This window comes from Fopius arisanus, unplaced genomic scaffold (genome assembly GCF_000806365.1).
Source record: "Fopius arisanus strain USDA-PBARC FA_bdor unplaced genomic scaffold, ASM80636v1 scaffold00124, whole genome shotgun sequence".
Taxonomy (NCBI): Eukaryota; Metazoa; Arthropoda; class Insecta; order Hymenoptera; family Braconidae; genus Fopius; species Fopius arisanus.
The window spans coordinates 216,001-232,936 of NW_011887863.1; the positions used below are offsets into that span (position 1 = coordinate 216,001).

General features: G+C 39.0%; 1 protein-coding gene across 1 annotated transcript; it reads left to right on the plus strand.

The window, feature by feature from the left end:
* The first annotated feature begins 141 nt into the window (after positions 1 to 141).
* On the plus strand, positions 142 to 16,007 carry Rat1 (5'-3' exoribonuclease 2 Rat1). Its single transcript, XM_011313571.1, has 10 exons — positions 142 to 336; positions 457 to 2,006; positions 2,091 to 2,259; positions 2,358 to 2,447; positions 2,546 to 2,702; positions 2,830 to 3,058; positions 3,216 to 3,422; positions 3,510 to 3,583; positions 15,172 to 15,434; positions 15,596 to 16,007. Exons 1-10 carry the CDS (start codon positions 262 to 264, stop codon positions 15,650 to 15,652), a joined length of 2,871 nt encoding a protein of 956 aa, XP_011311873.1. The 5' UTR covers positions 142 to 261; the 3' UTR covers positions 15,653 to 16,007.
* Positions 16,008 to 16,936: the final 929 nt, after the last annotated feature.

Consider the following 16,936-nt stretch of genomic DNA (forward strand, 5'->3'; position numbering starts at 1 on the left):
TTGTGCATTGTTTTTTTTTTATTAAAAAAAAAGTGTAATCTAGTAAAAAATAAAAATTTCATTCACTATTTTTTACTACAATGCGCGGCCAATTTTCCTGCGCATGCGTATTTCTCAATAGAATATGTGCATACAGTGTGTACGTCTGGTACACCTCTAAAACATTGTTCACACATATATCCTACCAAAATAAAAACATTTACTCTTGAAAAACATCTCAAATTATCCGTGAATATTTGAAAATCATCATTGGCTGCAATAATGGGAGTACCGGCATTTTTTCGGTGGTTGAGTCGCAAATATCCTTCCGTGATTGTGGAATGCATCGAGCAGAAGGTGAGACTTCAGGTTATGTCTTCCATCAACCCCAAACAAACCCAAACAACCCCCATAAACTCACATAAATTACATTACCCAATGTACCAATTGGTATTTATTTAAATGATCTCTTCTTAGAAAACATCGATTGATGGGGTTGCCATTCCAATAAATTCATCAGATCCAAATCCAAATGGAGTCGAGTTCGACAATTTGTACCTCGATATGAACGGTATAATTCATCCATGTACCCATCCCGAGGACAAACCAGCCCCAAAAACCGAGGACGAGATGATGGAGGCGATATTCGAGTGCATAGATCGACTATTCGCAATAGTTCGACCCCGAAAAATTCTCTACATGGCGATCGATGGAGTTGCCCCTCGGGCAAAAATGAATCAGCAACGATCACGAAGGTTTAGGGCCTCGAAGGAAACATCAGAGAAGATCTTCGAGATGAATAGAATTCGATCGGAGTTGCAGTCGAAGGGTGCATACCTACCTCCGGAGAAGCCCAAAGAGGAACATTTTGACTCCAACTGCATCACCCCAGGGACTCCATTTATGGCGAGACTCTCTGCGTGTCTTCATTATTACATTCATGAGAGATTGAATAATGATCCTGGGTGGGAGGGAATCAAGGTCATTCTGAGTGATGCCAATGTTCCAGGGGAGGGTGAGCACAAGATCATGGACTTTATTCGTCGACAGAGAGCTCAACCTGATCACGATCCAAATACTCAGCATGTACTGTGTGGAGCTGATGCTGATTTGATCATGTTGGGGCTTGCCACTCATGAACCTAATTTCACAATTATAAGGGAGGAGTTCAAACCGAATAAACCAAGACCCTGCGATATCTGTGGACAGTTGGGTCACGAAATGAAGGATTGCACCGGAGCTGAGCCGGATGCCTCAAAGGACGATGTTGCTTTTGGCAGTGAATGCCAATTCATATTCGTTCGATTGAACGTCTTACGAGAATATTTAGAACGAGAGCTGCAGATGCCAAATCTCCCCTTCAAGTACGACTTCGAGAGGGCTATCGATGATTGGGTATTCATGTGTTTCTTTGTGGGAAATGACTTCCTCCCGCATTTACCTTCATTAGAGATCAGAGAAGGAGCAATCGATAGATTAGTCAATCTTTACAAGAAGACTGTTTACAAAACTGGTGGATTTCTCACTGACAGTGGTGATGTCAATCTTGACAGGGTGCAGTTGATACTCTCGGACCTCGGGGACATGGAGGATGAAATATTCAAGAGGCGACAGCAGAATGAATTAGCTTTCAAGCAACGTGAGAAGAACAAGAAGAGGCGACTCGATGCTATCAGTAATTTCAAACCCAAATGGATTCCCACTGGCCAGTTTGCACCGAATGCCATCGGTGGAGAAGTTAAACCTGTGCAAAATGCCAGATATGAGGCTTATCAGATGCGAATGATGGGGAGGAATTTTTCGACTAGTGCTTCTGAGCGCAAGCTTCAGACCACTGATGCTGGCAGTGCTCTTCAGGCTATGCTGGTGCCTGAAGGGGCTGATAGGGGGGTCAAGAGGAAGAGTGATGCTGCTGAGGAGGAGGAAGATGATCAGGCTCACGACGAGGTCAGACTCTGGGAGGATGGATTCAAGGATCGGTATTATGAATCCAAGTTTGACGTTTCCATCGATAATTTGGAGTTTAGGTTTGTTTTTTAATTTTTATAAATATTATATTCATATGAAAAGCTGAGGAGATGATTGAGATTGGCGATATGATTTTCTTTCAGGAATAATGTTGCTCTTCAGTATGTTCGAGGCCTCTGCTGGGTTCTGAGGTACTACTATCAAGGGTGCGCATCGTGGAAATGGTATTTTCCTTATCACTATGCACCTTTTGCCAGTGATTTCATTAATATTGGGGGTCTCTCCACCGAATTCGAAAGAGACACAGTGCCTGTAAGCACGAAAAATCATTAATCCTAATGCTCCATTGAAGAAATAATTATTACCACGAAAAACAATTCATATCTAATATTTTATTTTATTTGGATCAGTTCCGTCCGTTGGAGCAATTGATGGGTGTATTTCCTGCAGCTAGTAGTCGTCATGTACCGAAACCGTGGGCCAAATTAATGAGTGATCCTGTGAGTATTCTCTCATGATTAAACTACGGATGTGAATAACGCCATTGTAAATGAAGATAGAATTGTACAATATTTTAATTACTTCGATTTCGTTACAGAGATCAACGATAATAGATTTTTATCCAGAAGACTTCAAGATTGATCTCAATGGAAAGAAGTTTGCTTGGCAAGGAGTTGCTCTACTGCCATTTGTCGATGAGACGAGGTTATTCAAGGCTCTCGAGCCTTATTATGAAGTTCTCACAGAAGCAGAAAGTAATTTTCCCTATAATTTTATTTAATCTTTCTCCTCAAAATTATTTTTTGTGCGAATTCATAATGACAGGTCTGCCTTCATCAATTATTCATTAAGGTTTCCCTATAATTTTTTTTTATTTTCCAGAGAAACGTAATGTGAGGGGTGACGACAGGTTATACGTTGGACCTGGAAACAGTGGATACAACTTCATAAAAGGACTGTACAATAATGGAGTAGATCAAGATGCTGAGACAGAGATTTCAATTGATGGAATGAGGGGAACCGTTTTATTGGCTGAGGATTGTGTAGGTGAAGGGGCCACTCTACCATCTCCCATCAATGGAGCACCTGTTCGATATAATAAAGTTTATTGGTAATTTTGAACTTTAATTGCAATTAAAAAAAAAGTAACAGAGACAATCAATGAGTCATAGATAGCGATCAAAGAAGTTCGTAAAAATACTTTCTTATGGAGAAAGACGGCATTGATAAATTTTGTTTTCATTCAATTTTTTTATTTCTATTTTCAGCGGGAGATATCGCGATCCGAAGTACCCATCAGGCCACATTTTCCCTGCAGAACGATTGAATGGTGTCAAAGAGCCACCTCGAGTATTAAAACCCCAAGACTTTGAACAGATGAATCGTGACAATGGGAATCAGTGGAAGCCTCAGATCGGCTTTGTACGATCGGATAAAACCGCGACACTGGGCGAGGGAGGACATCGAATGCTGGGGTAAATACCAGAGTCAACTCTCAAAAATTTCAACTCTCAAAAATAACACAGTGACATTTTTATAATCTTTCACCTTTAATTTTCCAGACATCACACCAACGCCAATAGGAGTCAAGGCCAGTACTCCCACGTGCCACCTCCACAGAATTCTTATCAACGCGGTGAGTGGAAAAATAAAATTTTACAATGATTTTTCACAAGAAAAAATACGATTGATCGAGATCTATCTCGATCTATCGATCTCCGGGAAGTAAACAACTTAGTAGGCAACAATTTTTCATGCATTTCAAGACGAGAGCATCTTGACCTACCATGTGTTCATTCACGGTCATTTTTGCGGAATTTTTCTGTCGCGAATTTTTTAGACATGGACCTGATTGATCCTTAAAAAAAAACGCAATGCGCTCAGATAAATTTTCAGGCCCTTCCCGTAAAAAAAAAAACATTCCCTCCTTCCTCAGTAATCAAATGAACTTGAACAGCCCCTGAATTGATAAATTTGTTTGATTTCGTAGCACTAATACGCGGATTATCGATTAGCAATGAATCCCGTGAGATTCTCTCCGGGGCTGTTGAATTGGCCTCACTATTTGCGAAATACATATTTGCGAGGGGAACGCTTGCTGTGGGTAACGAGTGAGAGGCTTTCTGAACTCCGCCCCTGGTTAAATCCGCCAGTCAGTCAGTCACTCAGTCAATCGTTCTTGGTCGTAACTCCCTTCCATCTTCCAGGATCAGTGAAAGAAAGTATTAAACGAGAAATAAAAATTGAGAGATAAAGGGAAAGAGAGAGGAATTAAAATACGAACTGTTGAGTATCAGTCGTTTCATTCTGAATCACGTACTGATATCCTTCACAAGTGTTTTTCATTGTTTCTCTCCAGGGGAGGGATTCCTTTAATCGCCCCTTAATTCTCTTTTTAGTCTCTCTTTTCAGGGCTCACGACCCTGCTTAAGCTCAGGCTGACTTGCATTTGATTCCAATGAAAAAAAGAAAGCAAAAAAAAAGCATTTCCATTTTTTTTTCTTGCCGTCTGGGATTTGTTTTCACGTGAAAAATTATTGTGCCCGATTTTTGTCTTATTTTTAGAAGAATTTTTGCATACGATCGTTTGGCGAATAGACATGAAACTCTCGAGTGCAGATGGGGGTTGATAGGCGTAGGGGTTTTGCCTGTGAATTAGCTGCAAGGGTAGTTTGTCACGTAACGCGTGACTTCCAGAGTTTCGTTGTTTGACACGTCGATCAAGCATTTGTGAATCAACCCCCAACCCCCCCGGGTGAACGCCCACCTCCAGTTTCACTCCACGCTTTGCCCAATTATAAAACAAGCCCTCGGTGCACAGCCGTAATTATCCAATTAGCGAATAACTCTCGGCTTCTGGATAGCGTGCCTTTTCTCCCTCTTTTCCCATTTTCATCGGCAATTCTGGTTAGAGGGATCGAACGGTTTATCAACGTGTGAGAATGCAATTTCTACGGTGTTGTGATATTTTTTTTTTTGACAACTCCGCAAGTGGTGCGAATTATTCGTCTGTATTTTCAAAGTGAAAACTGGTGTCAAAAATGTTTAACAAAACATCCAAATTTGAGGTCAATGGATTGACACGTAATGAGGAAATGACTGGAATTTATTAGTTCCTCGGACATTTTTTTATTATTGACAGAAGAACAAGAATGCAATAACGTAATGTACACATTGAAAAGGAAGAACCAAACGCGTCCATCGGCAATCCATCTCCCTCTGTTCATTGAGATGACAGGTGGAGACCCTCGTTAGACAAATTATACTCTGGGTTCTCTTGGTGTTGTGTGTGGAAAGCTCGTATGGGTGATAGTGGATGGCCGTTGGGTGTATATAACCATGGCCAGGTTCCAGCATGGTGAACCCCCTGAAGCTCGTTCAGGACGTGGGCTTCGAGTGGACTGCAAACACTCGACACCACCCAGTGCCTAGGCGAAAAACCCCAGGGTCCCGACCAGTGGCTCGTCTCTTTCGCTACCGATGGTGCGGTAGGTACACCTCAACCTCTCCTTCTTTCCTTTCCCATATATTTTTCTTCAAAACTTTTTTCCTCTCTTATTCCTCAGTCTTCCTTCAAAATAATAAAAATTCTCCTCCTCAAATAACGCCAATGTACCAGTTATTGCCACTTTTAGCCTTTCGCGTTCGCTTTAATCGTCCGAACAAGTGGATTATTTCGTATATTTCAGTTCTCCATCCCCTCTCATGATAAATTAGCGAATTTTTCGCATTTTTATGTTTATTTAAATATTTTTCAAGTATTCATTTGCCAGAGAGAAGAGTTTAGTCTTCTAATACCATATTTCTTACCTCGCGTTATTTCTAATTATTCCTTTACACTCACAATAATTATTGATATTAAAAAATGAATTGGAATTGATTGGCACTCGAAATTTTATTTTATAGGTATTTTAGGACAGATTTTTCTCGTGTATTACTTGGATATTCCCAGAAATAGAATTTTCCCTTAATTAATATAATTGCGTTGCATCAAAGAGATGAAAGAATACAAAATCTCAAGTCAAGTGATATTTCCATCGAACGTTCAAAGAGCACAAAGATTACTTGCAATCCTTTGATATATTTTTCACCTTTCCGTTATTTTCATTCTGCTAACAGACGTGAAAATCAATTCGTGAATGAGGCCAAAGGTAGTGCCAGTGCTGGCCCTTAAAACCGAGGGACTTTCTCGCTAATGAGGCACAGCGTAATTAGTGAGACTGTCTGCTGGGGTTGGCCTGGTCCTCCAGATTGAAGAAAGGGGCGGCACAACTCTCTCTCATGTGTCGACTTTTCTCTCTGCATACCACTCACCATCTCCCCCATTTCTTCTATTTCAATTTCTCAGGAAGAAAATAATAAGAGTGAAAAAAAAATTCCTTTCCCATTTTTATTTGTTCTGTTATCCAAAGAGCTGGTGAGGTACATATCCAAGCGGAAGATCAGGCTCACACGTTTGGTGGTGTGATATTGACGGACGTCAACTCCAGAGCCTTGCGGCTAATTTCTCCGCATTGATGCTGCATTGTGCTTCAAATCGTTTCACAACACCCCCTCGTGCCATTCCTACTGGCTCCTATTGTCCTTTCATTCCCCAAACTCGTTCGTATGCATAATCAACCATCAACCATCGCATCAACCCTCTCGTTGCCTTTTCCACTCTCGTCGATCTATTCTACCTGTTAAATTTCTCAGCTTTTATCACTGTAATGACGATTAATTAATTATTTAATTAATTAATTGTCGGACAATGGCACATGTTGATTTAACGGACATTCCTCTTGATTTTTTTTTCGGCTAGCATCTCATCGGTGGCACTCACCGTTATTCACCCAAAATCCTCGAAAACTCGTCCGTAGAATTTACCGCACTATTGAGTCCAAATCTTGTACCTGATTCTCCCATCTTCGTTCATCCTTTTGAATTTCTCTCCTCTTTCCTCGATCCAGGCTCCATTATCACTCGAATTTTAACCCTCAAAGAACTCACCAGTCTTCCCTGAATTTATGCGATTTAATACAGCAGTTTTATCCTCTTTTTTTCCTCGACGAAGGTTAATTGGTGAGAGTCAAAAGAGATGAAGAGTAAACGAAGAAAAATAAATGGAGAGAATTTTAATTTAAAATTGTTCACAATTTTTTTTTCTCTCGCTCTCTCTCTCTCTCTCTCTCGGAACTGAAAATAGAACGATGAGATAAAGAAATGGGGGATCCGTAATTTGCTTTGAAGAGAGAATGAATGGTGGAGGGATGGTTAAATAAGAGGAGAAATATAACAGACGATAGAGTACAGGTGAAAAGGCCGAATATTTACCAAACAAAAAATAAAATCTCTGGACCTTTCCTACTGTCCGGATACACGGACCATTTACCTGCTATCAAGATCATCATTTAGTGTTTTACATGTTACGTGCACCAATAAATTTCAATGGAATAAAAATCATCTCTTGAAATCTTAAAAGCTACAAACAGTTACTCATTTTTTAGTGAAGATACCTAAATGTTTACGAGAAATTCTGAATGGAATCGATGGGATGAATAAAGTGGATAAAATCAGGACCAATTGGCTATAGTGGGAGAGAATTAAGCTAGCTCTTCGATTCTCAAGTGCGTGAGAATTCAATTTGTCACAATCGAATTTCCAAAATTGCCCAGCTCCGAAAATTTCTTCTGCTGTGAAATAATAATTTCCACTAAAACCACTATACAATTTTATTCCTTTTTTTTTGTTGAAAAAAAAACTAATAAAATTATTCCAATTATTATTCACTGTTCGTATCTATTATCAAAAACATTTGCACGGAGAGAATAAAATATAAAAAATTACCACGCCCATAGTAATGTATTATGAATAAATATATTTTTTATCCGTGTAGGGAAAATCTTTTTTTTTTTTTAACATTGAAATATCCGGGGATGTATGGGCCATTGACGTGGTATGCACTCATCCGTGAGTAAATTGAGAACCTAAACCTAAAATGCAGGTCGCTGCCTCGTAATAATAATATCAAAACCACATAAAATTGAAATCCGACAGATTGAAGAATTCTGAACAAATAAACTGAAGGTGGATTTACCGGAGGATATATATATATAAAAGAAAGAAAATTTGTATTATTGTGGGGTGCGGTTTTCCACCTCATTTCCACGTCGAGTACATGCGAGAGAATCTGATTGTCGAAGAGGACTCTTCTCGCTTCCATTGTGCTACTCACTGGGTCCAAGGATGATCCGTCGAATCGGATTTTTACGTGTGGCCTTCAATTCAACTTTACTCCTTCATGCGTGCCCTTTTTTTTCCCCTCTTTTTTTCTCTGTTATTCGCATCCACAAAAACCACAAAAAAATAGAGGTAATCGAGGGAGAGGAAAATCACATTGACGACCGCCATTTTCCATTTCCTAATTCAACCCACGGAATTATTGTTAATTAACAAAGAAATCATCGCCTCCTCGCTATAAGCTGAAATGTTAAATAGAAAAAAATGGAAATTATGAGAATAAATAATTTGATTTTCCAACGGAAAGGGAAATCGATGAAAATCGAATTGCGAAAAGATTTTTCTCATATATACTCAACACGATAATATTTTTAATACATAATATAGATAAATATTCGTGAATTTTCTCAGTGGTTTTTTATTATTCGTTATAAAAATCCATGAGGGAATGCTCACCCGGAAAATGGAGCCCCAAACACCTCGTGAAATCATTCCAAGAGGCACCACCTCCGTAACCAAACAAGACCCACAGGAATGATGGGGTATCAAAAGAAAAAGGTGAAAAAAAGGATCGGATTACGGTCTTTTGACGCTCTCGGGGTGAGTCTCACCTCTCCAAAGATTTCGACCACTGGATCTTACCTTGTTGACCCAGCACCCAACCACTGGTATCAAATTTCATGGTCCTGACTCTGCAGAATCTCAACACGAATCAAACTGATGAAGACCTCATTGATAAAAAATATAAATCATCAAATTATAGACGTGAGCTCAAGATATTGCCACTCCATAGAGCGCAAAGACACCTAAACACTGTGATGAAGACGAGTGGATCAAGCTGTGTATTCACCAGTGAAAAAGTGGAAGTGATCCTGAAGAAAGCCAAGTGTTGGAGAGAGTCGGCTGTGTTCAACGTAAAAAGAAGTGCCCGGAAAAAGGGGGCGAAGAGGATTCGCAAGGCCACGATTCCAGTGAAGGATCCTCAAAGACTCTAGGATACTCCTCATTGGTGTCCTGAGGGGAATCCTCACTGCACAAGGACCTTCTTACCTTCCTATCTACCCCTTTTACTCCCTCTCGATTTCCACATTTTCCATTGTTACCCCTCCCCCTTTTCATCATTATTCAAAACACTTATTCACGTACAACTCAGCGAGTGCATGTACATAAAAATATTAATGTTAATTAGAGTTTTAAATTCACTCGTCAACTGCGAGGTTTAAATTATCGGGTTAAAAACGGAAATTAGGATAATAAAATAATATAAATTATGAAATTGAAGTAATCAATTTGGTAATTTAGCCGATGAAAGAGATGATAAATTACAGCAGCGAAATTTGATGGATGTTCAACAATTGTGACGTAACATTGTCATAAATTTCAATTGGAATTTTCTCTCCGTGCAAGTGATATGTGGAGGTAATGTCAGTGGTAGGTGGGCGTAATCAAAGAGCTTCGAGAAAAAATCAGGATCCACTTAGGAGGCACGTACTCGTGCAATAGAGAGGCATTCAGTCAGACTCTGGAAGGTTTTTGAGTCAAAGCAAGGGCTCTTGGAGCGCCTCACCAATACCCAGAGAAGGAATTCTTACACCCACGTAAATATTCCATACACATGCAATGTTTAACGCCTTTTTTTTTAACCAACTGAGGATAAACGCACACGATCATGAAGACTGAAAAACCCTCGAGTGTACCTTGAGGCCCCTTTGCAACCCCGCAAAACTCCTTGTCCATGCTTTTCTTCCTCTGTATTATATTGCATCCACTCGTCGTGCATTCCTTGGTATGCCATTAGCAATCCAAGTGGTGGATAAAATTTAAAAGTTTCAGGTGGATGGAAATTTTAAGATGTTCGGGTAATCTTACTGGTGATATTTATTCCACATCCGAACTATTTGCCCGAATTATTTGCCTCGCGCTCTTCTAAAATTTTGTCCCACTTTTCCCTCTCAAGAAATACAGAAATGTAAAAATTCTATTTCCCGTTGCAATTCCATTTAAATATTAAAATATTATATTGTTTTTTCTCTAATTAAAAATCAATGGATAATCAGCCGAATGTCATCTGAATATTAAATTACGTTAAATGAAATTACCAAATAAATAAATAAATAAATAACATCTCGTCTTAAAGTCGTTAAAAATCGGGGATTAAAATTTGCAACGTCTTCCGGAATTTCATAAGACAACTCCTCGCTGAAGAAGATGTAAAAGTCGAATACGTCATTTCCTCATGCTTGGGCAGTTCTTAAAATGAATTTCCTTCAACACCCAGCAGATACACCATGAATTTTGAATTTCTATTATTTATTTTCCACTGACCGTGGAGATGTTGCGCAGTGCAACTGTAGCTAAACCAAAGGCGCCATCGTTGATTGGATCACCGCAAGAAATCGATACTCCACCCTGAGAGTCAACCCAGTACCTCATCTCGCCGACATTTTCGTCACAAATATATATAATATTAGCGTCTTGTTTCAATGAACGGGTGGTAGGTTTGGCCTCTCTCTTGCCTCTTCATATCCTGCCTCCAGTCGCTCAGCATCCCCCTGGAGATCCTCCCCACTTGGCCCATCACGGCCTCCTGGAGGATCCTCAAGTACCCTCTTATCTACCTCTCTCTTTCTCATCTATGTATATATATATCGCACTCTTTTTACCAGGAGGAGGTGGTGAATGTGTGCGCGCACACGCCAGTCGAGCCCAACCAACCAAACTCCTCTGTCCGGTCAGGTCTCCATGCCAACACTCCGCTCGATAAATTTATTGGTCGCGGAAAACGACGCACTCACCGATTTTTTAATATTAAACTTTACCGGCGCTATTCAATTTCAAGCTTTTTTCACCGTTCCAATCTTTTTCATTCGTTCCACCAATTCAATACTCTTCCAAAACGTATCACCCAAAAATTATTTCTAAGATACACTTTTTTTTATTGAATTTTAATTTAAATATGTCTAACTTATATTTTTAATATATCTGTATTTATTCCACGTGGAGTAATATTTCTTCGAATTTCATTTTTTCGGTATTTTTTCGGTAAATTCTACGGAAATTACGACGTAATTATTTCTCTACAAATTATTATGTCGTCACATAAATTTTTGTCATTATTTCTGTAATCGATGAGCGAGCGCAAGGTTCGTCATTTATTATTAATGATTTCTCTTCGTGTTGTCAATCATTTGGGTAATTAAATATGAGTGTTAAAGATCATTATTGATGATATGTATTTTGGGATGAACTCGAGCTTTCCAAATGTTCTTTCAGTCCGAGAGATGAAGGGAATTAACGCTGGTCAAGTATCTGTTTCACCCTAAAAAATTTCACCCACCCTCGAGTGATATTTCGAGAGGGGAAAGCGAAAGGGAAGTGAATCTCTCGAATTTTTTCTCTATCCACGTAATGCATTAAATCCACATTGTCCCACTGTAGTCATCAAATGCACTCGGAATTAGTTACGGCATTTTATGTATTGTTCGCTTTCGATGGGGTGTGAAAAAGGGGCTCCACCGAGTCTTTTTCAGAAACACGAAAACCGAATTTATTAAACAATCCTTGCAACTCCCTCTGAATTATTATTATTATTATTCATTCTGAAAAGTTTTCTAGAAATTTTTTTTACAATTTTTTTTTACCCGAGCGTGAGATAAAAATCAAGTCTGACCACCGGATTCCAATATTCAAACTCCTGATGTGTGATTTTAATTAATTATTCGCAGAAGTGATTAAAATGGTTTAACGACGGATTCGCGTGATGAAGATGCGAATATATTTTGAGATTTATATTTTTAATTTAAAGAGTAAAACGAGGAAGGAGGTAGCTCTCTCCAGGAGTTGCACACTTTTTGCATTTTCCTCTCGAGCAATTCACTCTCTTGCGGAATGAGTGAAAACGTCTCGTTCCCTTTTCAGTTCTCCGAGGAAGAACATCACGTACGTGAAAAAAAAAATACCCTGAGAGATAACGAGCATTGAACAACAACAAGGGACAGGCGAATGAGGATTACGAGACAGTGTCTAACTAGCTCCATACAAAAACTACTTTATATACGTGTTTCAACACTCTTCCGTACTTTTCAAGTACACGAGCACCGGAAAATCTTTTTCCCTTAAAATGGAGATAACCCCTCTGACTGCAGTTGAAGAAGTTTGCACGGACATTTGAAAAAAAAAAAAATGAGAACTCTTTTCCCTCTACTCTGCCACTTAACCGGGACATCTCGCCTTAATACAGCCACTCAAATGTATGCATAAGTAAATATTGTAAGTTACGGTGAATAAATACGACTTTTCGACACGGAAGTCGGTCTATAAAAATTAATGGGGTTGGAGGAAATTTAGAGAGAAATTTGGGCTTGGTAATAGCTTCAGGGATTTATTAGTGAGAGACAAATGGAAAAATAATATTGCACATACAATGAAGAAGTGAATTTTCAGATATAAAATTTATAAAATGTTCTTTACAGGATTTTTTAGATCGAATAAATTGTAATATTAAACATGAGAGTTTTCCAAGATGATAATAGAATCGAAATTTTGCGATTTCGTCCTCAATCAGTGGTCATTTCCGATTTTTAAAATAATTTTTTCATGTGAGATTAAATATTTAATAAAAATCTCAGAGTTCCCCAATTTTTTAAACAGAAAAATACGAAACGAAAAAAATACGTCATTTCCATAGATTATGTCTCCCCCTATTAAAAATAAAATGACGACTCTAAAATCCCAATTCCCCATTGATATTCACCACACACCCCCATAGCAAACCCAATAAATAAATAAACAATAAAACCAATAAAACGCCGATATTCCCGCAATAAAAGATTTTCCGTGGGATTTTGATTGAGTGTTGAAGTGGTGAAAAGCCTTTTAAATGGAAATTCCTTTAAAAAGCTCGACTTTTTAAAATCTCTCCAAAACAAAATATCTCCTTGAACAGGAATAGTCGATAAAAATGGAATAGTCGAGAGAAAGTTGAGCAACAAGGGACAAATTAAATGGTGGAGGGGGATCGGCAAGGGGGTGGACGGTACAAATAAAAAAAAAAAATGGGAGAGATATTGAAACGGGGCCCAATGGCAGGGAGAATACGAACGGGAAAATGTAATTTCAGTGGGAAACAAGAGGGTGGGAGGGGGGTGGGTATGGGGAGGTTTTGAGAGGAGCAAAACCAGGCAGACGCCCGACCCACATCGGGAACCTCGAGTGTTTGTATTGCTGACGCGGCGATCCAATCCAATCCAATACCCATAGTGGCTACCAAACCTTCAAACTGTATATTCCTCTCTGTGTGCCCACTCTATATATCGACTTTGTTGTGTGCATCAATGAGTGGGCATTAATTCCCATTTCTCCCTCGTTCTTTCACCCCTTTGCATCCCCTCCTGCCTCTCCTCTCTCTCTCTCTCTCTCCCTTCGCTCTTGCCCCTCTTGCCCCTCTTCCTCTCTTCCCCTCTTCCCCTCTTCCCCTCTTGCCCTCTTGCCCCTTCACTGGACATTTACCGTGTCCTCTAACACCTTCCCCAATGGAAAAAATATATGCCAATATTTTCAGCTACTAATGTATTTCATTTATATATCAAATACATACGGAATATATTGGTGCAATATATATTGGAATTGTGGCGGTATATATGTGCGTAGAATTTATATGGATTTCCCTGGTACATCGGATATATTTTGAATATATCAGTGCAGATATATTGAATCCTTCGCGACGAGGATATTTTGAAAATATAAAATTGATGTGTAATTACGGGATAGAAAAATATATGTCAGTTGTAATTTTGGGATGTTTTTCGATTTGGGCCTCACTAATTGGCGAATGATAAATAAGGATAAATAACGAGGTGAAGGGGTTCGATGACGAGGCAATAATTTACTATCTGGTGAAGAAGCAGGTCCGTGCGTTTGGTTTAGGGCATTATTATCATAAATGCAACAATAACGAGGGATGATCCGACGTGTAAACTGTTTGGCTGGAGGGTAGAAAATTCTTACCCCCTCGTTTTTGGGGGGTGCAGGAGGGTGAGGATTACACCGAGCCCGGGAAGCCGTGTATCCACCCGCCTGGAATCCACAGGGGGATGTTATTGTTGCAGTCTACAGGAAAGGCTAGGGGATGAGAGAGAAAAGTTCACCGTTTAGTTCGGGGGAATCATCCTCCCTTTTCAATAATATTCCTGCTCTCCGGTGTTTATCGCCTCCTATTATTGCCTCTATTGGGCTCAACTAGGCGATTAGTTTGCGTCAGTGATAACACGAAAAATAATAACACCAAGTGTTTTTTCATACACGGAAAAAATACACTTCAATATATACTCGTACATAAAATTTAAATGCACTGAAGAAATAAACACTCCAGAAATTTCTTTCCAGTCACACATTCATGGAAATTTTTAATTAAAATCGTTCGATTTGTTTAAATGAAATTTCAATTTACCTCTAGTTTAGCATATTCAGTGACAATTTAATTTTCAATTATTCAATAAACCCCGATAAATTGACCGTACGGTTGTGAATTAAAGCGGAATATCAAATAACCCAGCCGTTTGGTCTCTAGGATAAAATTTCTAGATTAAAAATAAAATCAACTCGAAATAACTCGCAGTGTCCGTAATTTTTCCGGAATACTCCACTTATTTCATACGAATGAATTTAACAATCAGGGGCGATGACGCGTGTTGCCGCTTGACAAATTTGTTATTAGCCACGGGTGTGCGCATAAACCATCGCGTGTTATGACGTTTCATGATGCTGACAAATATGTGCACCAAAGGTCTCACCCCCGTGATGGAAAACAGTACATAAGAGACACGTGCCGGCACACTCCAATTCAAACTCTAATATCGTATTGTTTCCCTCCTAGGTATGACCATTCGACTCCAATACTCACGTACCACCTCCATTCTGTTGTCGATTGTTTTCATTATTCGTCAGTTGGGTATTAATTATCACGAGTATTCATATTCCTTATGGTTTATTTTTAATTGTTCACAGGGTATTCCAGTGGATACCAGACATCATCGGGTGGTACCGGGTACAACAGCCAGTCGAGTGGTTATTCTGGTAATCGAGGATACCAGAATAATTATCACTCACAGGGTGGTGGATCTAATAGGAGTGGGGGATATGGACAGGGATATAAATCTTATGGGCATCAATCCCACAGCTATCAGCAAGCGAGGAATCACCCTTATCAGGGCCACAGGGGCAATCATCACAATTCTGATAGAGGAGGCTATCATTCCAATCAGCAGAGGGTAATTATCTGTTATTTATTGAATTATTCAATCATAAGAATTCTGGATATGATTCCAAGGAAGGCAAGAGGGGAAGGGATTCATTAAAATTTTTTATTCAATTAAAATCATTAAAATTTGAATTTTACGGTATTGATTAATTATTGTTGATTATTTTTTAGAATCAGCCGAACAAACGCTACGGAGGAGGTGGAGGTGGGGGCTCCAGGAGGAATTAATACTCTGTTGAGAGGATAATTTGCACATAATGATCGGATTATATTAAACAATGATACACCATGTATTTTGGAGGGATTTTATGTCGCAATACTGACGAATCAATTGACGTTGTAATCAAGTAGGAATGACATTGGACTGTAAATTTTAGATGAAATTTTTATGAACGAGAGTTTGCTATTTTCATGCGCATATCATTGTATGTGCAATGTGCATTAACCTGTATTCACACAACTTCTGCGAGCGAATTTCAGATATAAATATTGTAGATGTATCAATTTCTTGAGAATTCATTGGACTTCGAATGTGTTTATATAATTTGTTAATTTATCCACAGCATTTCAATTTTTGTCATAATGAGTATTAAAAGATATTTCTATCTTGAAGAGATTTGATAATCATTTTCTTTTTTTTTATCATTTCCATGGATTTTTCTTTTATTCCTTTGATAATTAAAATGATGATTAGTGGGAAAATATCCGAATTGCAGAGCTAGAATTGGAACTGGAACTGGAACCGGAAATGGAAATGGAAATGGAAATTGAAATCAACGTGAAGTGAAACGAAACTTTCACAACCCAATAAATAACAATATTTATTCTGGTTTTCCGAATAGATTGAAAAATATTTCCAACGTAAAAAACCACTAGCCCAAGATTTAAAACATTTATTTCACCTAGTCACTCCTCAAATGAAGTGCGCATTAATGAAATATAATTTCCGACGTTTGCCTTCTCACCTGATAGACAATCATTAAGATGACAATTTCTCAACGAAATGAGTGATGAATTGATCCTTGAGTCTTGATTTTGTTAAAAAATAAATGGACAGAAAGTATTTCCTGTGGTGAATGTCGGTCTTGCGCGTACATCTGGTACCATTGCCGAGTATGGCGAGCGTGCATTGAACCAGCGCGAGTGCCACTCGAGAAAACAATAGCGAGCAGCAGCTCTTGTTCTCTCTTTTCTTCTATTTTTTTTTCTCTCCTGCATCTCTCCATCGTCACCCTGAAAATCCGGATCCCATTCTTGGCGCTTTTTAGACTCTTTTTTTCCAGCTCATACGTGACATCCACTGTGGAAAAGCCACTCTATTATCAAAGAACCCATCCAAAGGAAACCGGGAGTAGAGAACCAGAGAGACCGGCGAAAATTTTGCTAAAATCATGTTACCATCACCCCTTTCGCTACCCGCATAGTTCTCTGTCTTCATCTTTTTCCCAGGGAGTCTATTGTCATTTTGGCCTTTCAGTGAAAATCATTCGAGCCGATACTTCCGATAGCCCG

Coding starts and splice junctions, on each gene's coding strand:
- Rat1 (XM_011313571.1), top strand. CDS start 262: ATGGGAGTACCGGCATTTTTTCGGTGGTTGAGTCGCAAATATCCTTCC. Junction 337..456: donor TGGAATGCATCGAGCAGAAG/GTGAGACTTCAG, acceptor ATCTCTTCTTAG/AAAACATCGATTGATGGGGT. Junction 2,007..2,090: donor ATCGATAATTTGGAGTTTAG/GTTTGTTTTTTA, acceptor ATTTTCTTTCAG/GAATAATGTTGCTCTTCAGT.